The following is an 8,462-nucleotide window of genomic DNA, read 5'->3' as shown; positions in this document are numbered from 1 at the left end:
CAAGGGGTTCGGGGACCCTCGCCCCAGGGCTGGGTTCTACACCCCGCAGTCCGCCTGGGAGGGTGAGGGGTTGTAGCCCCGCGTGCCAGAGAGTGCGAGCGAGGATCTGGGGAGGGGCAGGGTTGTGGAAGGGGCTGAGAGGAGAAGAGGCAGCAGGTGAGCCCAGGGGCTGTGTCCCCAGGCCGGAGGCGGGCCGATGGGGGCTTGGAAAGGGACCTCCAGGCAGGGGCGACGCAGGCGAGGGTTGGGCTAGGAGGGGTGCGGAGAGGCGAGCCTGAGCAGTGAGAGAGGGAGTGGGGAAGAGCCGAAGGGGAGGGAGTTCCGAAGGAGGGAAAGGAGCGAGAGAGTGGCGAGAGGAGCGAGCGTGAAAGGGCTAGCCGCGGAGCGTGGCGGAGCCCGTGCCAGAGCTCGCGCGGGGCACGGAGGGCTTGGCCGGGGGAGACACACAAAGACATGCGAAGGGGCGCTGAGCGAGGCTCGTGCACAAAGACGCCGGGGCGCACGGACACTCGGGCTGCACCGACCGCCCCCGCGCCGCGCCGGGGCCGGGCCAGCGCCAAGCCCGGGGCGGAGCGCGCGGCGGCGGCGGCGGCTGCGGGCCGGCGCGGGACCCGGGTCGCCCGCGCTCTCCGGGTGACCCGGGGCCCGGCCGCAGGCGCGCGCGGGGGCGGCGGCGCCGGAGCCCAACTTGGCCTCCGCCTCGCCCTCTGCCCAGCCCGCTCGTGTCCCCTCCTTCCCGCGATTTCGTTTCTTCTCACGCTCCCCCCCACCCCCTCCCGCGTCCAGCCCCGCTCTCCCCACCTTGTAAAACAAAGCCGGGGAAAATGCCTGCCCGTGCAGCTCGGAGCGCGCAGCCCGTCTCTGAATAAGAAGTGAGTACAATGGCGTGTTTGTGAAAGGTTCAAGTCCGTCTTTTTCAAAAACATTTTGAATGCTGCATGCCTCATGCTTCCCAGCGCCTCGCGGGAGAGACCCGGCTATAGAGCAGGAGGTGAGACCCCGGAGAAGCCTCTCCACCTCCCGCCCCGCGCTTTCCCGCCCCAGCCTGTTCTGGGAGGGCTGCAAATGCCCCGCTGGCTGCAAGCGGACGTTGTCCGCCTTCGTTTCCCGTCCAAAGTGTTGGGTCATAATCTGGGGCTGGAGGCAAACCTATCCCCGACCCCCTCCTGGCTGCATCTCCCCCCTCTCCCGCTGGTGCCCGGGGGGTTTGTATCTGCCTTAGTAACGGGTTTGAGACACCGTGGGGTTAGTTGCCGATGGAGGAGGAGGGTCAACCCTTGGGAGTAGCCGACAGGCAGGACGCATGGTGACCCTGGTCACACTTGTTGCCGGTTGCTTGGTGGGACCGGCAGTGGTGCTGAAAAAAGCTCGTTTCGCCGGGTGTTGAATCGTCTATTTAACCCGGGAACGGAGGGAAGAAGACACACCAGGGTGAGGATGGGAGAGCAGGATTAAGAGGAGGCTGATGGGCTGGCGACAGAGGAGGGAGGTGGTGATGTGCCCAGTGTGTGTGTGTGTGTGTGTGTGTGTGTGTGTGTGTGTGTGTGTGTGTGTGTAGGGGGCCAGTTTCTGATTCCCTGTGCTGAAGAGCTTCTCTTCCTGATCACACACCGAAACGGCTGCACACGGAAACCCCGGACGGTTCCCCATATTAGAATAAGGGGGAAAGCAGTTTTTTTAATTTAATTTTTTATTTTGGTATTTCACCAGTTTCTGCCCATTCTGCCTGCCAAGTATATTTCTGCTAATTAAAAAAATACAGCAGTAGCTTAAAATAATTATACTCCATCAAGAAATGTATTAGCTCAACACACACACAGACGCACACAATTTTGTTTTTTAACCTGTCCCTTTTTCCAAAAGCATATAATGATAATGTCTTAGTTTAGTGTTGGGGTTTAGGATTGGGATTTGGGGAGCATCCAGGTAAACAATCTTGGTGTTTTCCAGTTATGCAGGCTGGAAACCACGGGTATGAAAAATCAGAAATAGGAAAGAATAGAAGACTGGAGAGGAAGGCATGGGAAGCCTCCTTTGGAGAGATAATGTTGAGCTTCTATATGATTTTGTTATTTTTAATGGCTTTATTTCAGATCACGACCTTTATTTTTTACTCAGACTCATAAAGCAGTTTGGTGGTCTGGTGGGGTGGTCTGGTGGGATGGCTGGACAGCAGATGACAGGTTTTACCTATTACCATCATTTCTATTTAAAAAGTTTTTTTTTTTTTAATTAAAATACTCAGCACATATTGAGTGCTTGTTTTGAGTGAAGTTGCCTTTAAGCTGTTAAAGGTGTCTATTAATTTGGGGCTTTATTCGGAGCAGGTGAGTGTCTCAGGAGGGAAGCATGTACATACCCGTACCTGACAGGTTGGATCATAGGAAATTGCTGTAATGTACAGTTACCTCATCAGAGCTCTGACTTCATCTTTTCAAAGTCAGAACCATTCAAAGCTTTGCTGGTTGAGGAGCCTTCTGTCATCTGCCAACATTGCTTAGGTCTGGTGCTTCAAATAGCTTTGTTTGCAAACCTCCTTTTTTGATGGGCAACTGAAGGTTTATTTTATGAACTCAAACTGTGGCAGTCCTACATTTCACACAGTGGTGGCCATGTGAAAGTTGACACTCTAGTCCCTTCTTATCCTCAAGTATTTTCAGATTTCTGGGTATTTGGGTGCAATTCCATAGGGATTTCTCATATCCTTATCCAAAAGTGTCTTTTAGATTAGCTTATCAATTTATTAAACCCGTATTATATGTACTAATTTTACTTATATCTATAAGATTTGTGGACATTAAATTGATTAGTTGAGTTGGTGGCTTTATAAACCCCCTATTTTTTGGCTATTCTATTATTACCCCTTTTGATTCAATGTTGCTTTTCCAATCAAAAGTATTGTAGTAGATGACTTATTTTCCCCTTAGCAAGTGGAAGTCTAGTATCTCTTGTATTTGCTAAAAATGAATCCATTAATGATATTTTTGAACAGCTGAGATGAATAATAAATGGATTTTAGAGTCACCTCCGAGTATGGGAGTCTAATGGAGCAATTAGCTTTGGATTGAGCATGTGGGGTCCAACCTGTGAGACAAAGTTTTATTATTATCATTATTATTATGATAATGTTCACTGTTGAAATGGAAGAAACTTGTCATGTCTTGGCTGCACCAAGGATTTTGCCACAATAGGTAGCAATATTTTTGTTTTTATAAACATGTCAGAGATCGAATAATAAAATATCAAGAATGCTTAATCCTGAGTCTACTTTAGAAAATATGCAAAAAAAAAAAAAAAAAAAAAAAAAAAAAAAAAAAAAAAAGGAATGATTGGGCTAGTGTAGTGTATTTACCATCGTGTATTACCAGGAGATTACTAATATTTTATTTGGAGCAATAATATTTGGGCCGCAAATTCACTTACAATACAATTCCTTTATTATAATGCATTTTTAAATAAAAATAGAGCGTGTCATTTACATCGATTGCTGTGCTATGGCGTGTTAAGTACTTGAGAAGAGGGATGATCTATGAACCTTCTTTATCAGTATTCAGACATCTGCTTTAGCAACATCAACTCTTAGGAGTTTGGGAAGTCTTTGTTGACTAGCTAGTGGGCAGATATACATTTTGGATATTAATTAGGGAGACCTTAGGCATGCTTTTAATTTTTTTAAGTTTCTTGGCCCACCTTTCGTTTTTCCCCTCCCACCTGGATCCCCAATAGCAGCCGAGAGCTAAGACCCAGCCCCTTTTCCTTGAGCCCATATACAGGGTCTTGGGTGCACTTCTGGTGTAGGTTCCGGAGCTTCCGCCAGGAGAGCCGAGTTCAGGTAACCTTTGCCGAACCTTTAAACCAGCCCAACCATGACCCCTTTAATCTCCAACCTAACCCTCTCTCTCTGTTGTCAGTGGCGGCACCTGACTTGCTGGATCCAAAATCTGCCGCTCAGAACTCCAAACCGAGGCTCTCGTTTTCGACGAAACCCACCGTGCTTGCTTCTCGAGTGGAGAGTGACACAACCATTAATGTTATGAAATGGAAAACGGTCTCCACGATTTTCCTGGTGGTCGTCCTCTACCTGATCATCGGGGCCACCGTGTTCAAAGCACTGGAGCAGCCTCACGAGATTTCACAGAGGACCACCATCGTGATCCAGAAACAAACATTCATTTCCCAGCACTCCTGTGTCAACTCGACTGAGCTGGACGAACTCATCCAGGTAACGGCACAGAGGAGTTTTCCCTCCATTTCCTCTACAGGGAAAGAAAGAGTAAGAGTTAGAGGAGGCAACTGAAAGGACAGATGTGTCCTGATGTGTCTGTGGGAGCCCTTGTCCACTTTTCTTCTTAGCATAGACTTCTTTTTCGCAGTGTGTCTCCTTTCTACACTTCCTCCCTCTTTTCTTACTTCTGCCATCTTTTCTTCTCCTTTTCTGTCCTGTCTCACTCCCATTGTTCCTTCTCATCCTCTCCTGTTCCTGCGTGTCTATATTTCTGTCCCGGTGTCTCCCTGCTTTCTTTCCCTTTACCCTGCCTTTGAACTGTCCGTGGACACCCAGAGTCATGGGGTCACCTTGCTAGAGGCCCCCCCTGGTGAAATGATCATTGCCGACTGAGAAACTTTGCTATGGCAAATAAGAGGAAAACAGAAGGCAAAAAAAAGTGTATTAATCGTGACAGTGACCTTTGTAAGATGGGCAAGATGCGTTTGTGGTGCGACCCTGTGGAGATGGCACCCCGTGCCATTAACAAGGTATAGCTCCCATCTTTAAGCCAGCCAAAGTATAACTCTGGTAACTGCCTGTTCTAGGTGTCTGGGGAGAAGTGATGAATCACTGCGGCTCTAAACCCCAGCTAGAAGCCATTTATTACTGCATGACACAGAGTTTTTGAATAAAAACAAAATAGTTTTAATTTACTCTATAAGAACAGAATAGTGTCTTTATGGAAAAACATTTTGTTTTACCATTCAATCCCCAAATAACTTTCAGTTAGGCTCCTTGGAGGTCACTAGATTTTTGCATAAAACATAAGTGACACCAAGGTCACGAAGAAAGCCCTAGAACTTTCTTTAAAGGAAAGTTCTAACTGGTTGTTGAAAGAACTTTTCCTTGTCTTAGAGCTGGTTTTATATCATTTGGATGAGTTGAAATATATAGTAGATTGAGGGAGGGAATTGTTAATGGTTTTAATTCAGTTTCTTGTTCTATGACCTTTCATCTATTATTTCCTCTTGCCAGGAATTCCCAAAAGCTGCCTCTGCCCTTCACAGCTCTCTGTACAGAGTACACATACAAGTTATTAATCAAGTTTTATTGAAAATGATCAAAGCTAATACTCCGCCCCTCATTTAGCTCCTACCGTGTTCAGACAGTTCTGCAGCTCACTTATTTGACTTGCATTTGAAAAGGCTCTTCATAAGCTCATATACTGAATTCTCTGCTATTTTTAGGTGATGGGGACATGTTCAGTATTGACGGTAAACCTGGCAACTAATATCATTGTTCCACCCGTCCCATTGCGTTCTCCTACATAAGATCGCTATGACTTCACTCTCTTTGTGTCTCGTAATCCTAAGAGGTACTAAACATCTTTGAAGAATCCCTGTATCCCTTGGGTTTTAGAAGAAAGGCTCTAGGTTGTCTTGGAGGTAGGTAGCATGGAGTAGTGGTAAAAGCCTACACTTTGAGATCAGGTAGATGTATTTTACACTCCAGCTGAGTACTTTTCTAGGGGTGCCATCTTGAACTAGTGATTTTGCTCTCTAAACTTTGAATGATCTATTTGGACTGAGGAAATAATACCTCAGTAAAGTTGGGTTGCTGTGAAGAGTAAAGAAATCATCCAAGGAAAGCAATTAGGTGCTGAATAAGTATTAGGTTTGTTCACTGCTGTGACCCCCTTAACCTCCACCCCACCCCTACACCATCCCTTTTTTGGGGTTGAAGCATCTGATTCTTATCATCCGAAGTGAGGTGTCTTTGGTCTTAGACAGGAAAAAAGAAGCCTGGAATTTTAGGACAATGCTAGAAGAAACTCTGTGAATTCGGAAATAGTCCCAGGGTTCAGCACCACCAGATTTATTTAGAATCTTGAAAATAACTTGAAGGTTGTGGCAGGTGGAAACAACCCGGAGGTGGAGACTGATCATTTCTGCTACATTGTTTTTTGGAATAGCAACAAACAGAGTGCAATATATACCCCATTTTCTTTCTTTCTGCCTTATATAATAAAGTGAATATTAATAAAGCTTAAGTGGGCAATCCACTTTAGCTTTATTAATATTCACTGCTGGTTGAGTATTTTTTGCTTTTTAAAAATTTGAAGTTTTTTTGTGCTTATTTGGTATTTTTCAACGCAGAAGTTGCCTATTATTTATTGTCATATCACTTACCCTTATAACCCTATGCCTTTAATAAATTGTCTTTTTTCTCTTTGAGTAGAATTTGTCCTGATAAAGGAAATCTTTATAGTGGCATGGCTTCAAGGACCAAGATCAGCCTTTAAATAGGGAGGAAGAGGCAAATGAGCCAGCGATCATGTATTAGAATTACATTTCATTCATATGATTCTCATAAATTTCAAAGTATTTTTCACATTTATTTTCCCATTTAATTATCCTTTAAAACCTCATTAAGAAATCTATTCTAACTTTGTTTCTGGAGATTTATTCTGTTCTTTTGATTGAGCCATGCTACCCTGTTTCTTTGTGTGCTTTGCAACTTTGGGTTATGATCTATTCATTTGAAAAACAGGGTCAGCTCTCTCAGTCCTTACAGACCGACCTGTACAGGGAGATACTCTCACCAGCCAGCCCAGCTTGAGAGGCCTCTCAGACCTTCGCTGTGGATCCACCTTCTCTGGACCTGTGCGTGTCAACTCTCAACTAGATGGATTTGTCAGTTTCTTTTTTTTTCTGGAGCTTGTAATCTCTTGCTACCTCTGGTGTCTGTCCACAGTACTGCAGATTTTCTGGAGCTGCTCGAAGCCACTCAGGCCTCTCATTCTTGGTCCCAGATTTTTTATTGTTTGCTGCATCCCTCAGTACTCTGAGTAAGGCAAGACAGAACCCACTTCTTTGGGGAGCCCCACCAAAAGCCAAAATGTTGGATACATGCTCCGCTCTTTTCTTGCCCTGTGATGGAGAGGTTGCCAAGCTGTGTTGGCCTCTGTCTGCTCTACCGTGGGTCCTCTGGAGCAGAGGCAAGCTGCCCAGCTCACTTTCGTTCTCGGTGTCCCCCGGGCATCTAGGGTGTGCCGTGTCCCATCAGTACTCTGCGACAGGCGAGACAGAAACAAGTCCCTTGCGTAGCATCCTAAAACCCCAAAATATTAGATGCACTTTCCAACTCTTTCCCTTTCTAGGGGGAAGCCAGGGGCTGGGAGTTTTTTCCTAATCATGCTGTGCTGAACTTGGGAAAGTCTACAGTGATCTGAAAGCTAATATAGGCATACCATGAAGATACTGTCGGTTTGGTTGTAGACCACTGCCGTAAAACTAAAATTACAATAAAACAAGTCACACGATTTTTTTGGTTTCCAGCGCATATAAAAATCATGTTTACACTATACTATGGTCTATTAAGTATACAATAGCATTATGTCTCAAAACAATATAAATACCTTAATTTAAAAATACTTTATTGCTAAAAAAATGCTAACCATCATCTGGGCCTTCAGTGACTCATAATCTTTTTGCTGATGGCGGGTCTGGCCTTGTGTTGATGGCTGCTGACTGATCAGGGCGGTGGTTTGTGAAGTTTGCCACATCAATTGCCTCTTCCTTCCATGACTGCATTCTCTGTAGCATGCAATGCTGTTTGATAGCATTTTACCCACAGTAGAAATTCTTTCAGAATTGGAGTCAGCCCTCTCCAACGCTGCCGCGGCTTTGTCAACTACAGTCATGTAATATTCTAAACCCTTTGTTGCCATCTCAACAATCTTTCCAGCATGCTCAGGAGGAGCAGATTCTGTTTCAAGAAACCACTCTTTGCTCATCCATACGAAGCCACTCCTCGTCCGTTCAGGTGTGACCACGAGACTGCAGCGACTCAGTCGCGTCTTCAGGCTCCACTTCTAATTCTAGTTTTCTTGCTATTGCCACCACACACTGCAGTTCCTTCCTCCACTGAAGCCTTGAGCCCCTCAAAGTCATCCATGAGGATAAGAGTCGACTTTTTTTCCAATCTCCTGTTAATACTGTTATATTGATCTCTTGCCGTAAACCACAAATGAATGTTCTTAATGAAACCTACAATAGTGAATCCTTTCTAGAAGCTTACAGTTATGCTCAGCTCCCTCAGAGGAATCCCTATCTAGGACAGCGATAGCCTTACGAAATGTATTTCTTAAATTTAACACTTGACTGTTGAAATGAATTATTCGTTGACCCATGGGCTGCAGGATGGTTCTTGTGTTAGAAGGCGTGAAGAAAACAATCTCACTGTACATCTTCAC

The 8,462-nt window shown here is 45.5% G+C and overlaps 1 protein-coding gene across 2 annotated transcripts in view; it reads left to right on the top strand.

Annotated features, from left to right (window-relative positions):
- The first annotated feature begins 335 nt into the window (after positions 1–335).
- Positions 336–8,462, top strand: part of KCNK2 (potassium two pore domain channel subfamily K member 2) — a 96,325-nt gene continuing 88,198 nt past the window's right edge. The window contains exons 1-2 of one of the 2 annotated variants that reach the window (XM_066361738.1): positions 336–872; positions 3,912–4,222. In XM_066361738.1, coding sequence (XP_066217835.1) covers position 872; positions 3,912–4,222 — 312 coding nt within the window. In that variant the 5' untranslated portion in view covers positions 336–871. Of the gene's footprint in view, positions 992–3,911; positions 4,223–8,462 lie in introns of both variants that reach the window. The other variant, XM_066361737.1, reaches the window with a different exon arrangement.

Source organism: Saccopteryx leptura, chromosome 2 (assembly GCF_036850995.1).
Source record: "Saccopteryx leptura isolate mSacLep1 chromosome 2, mSacLep1_pri_phased_curated, whole genome shotgun sequence".
NCBI lineage: Eukaryota > Metazoa > Chordata > Mammalia > Chiroptera > Emballonuridae > Saccopteryx > Saccopteryx leptura.
The sequence above is the reverse complement of the archived record's forward strand: the minus strand, read 5'-3'. Positions and strand labels throughout refer to the sequence as shown.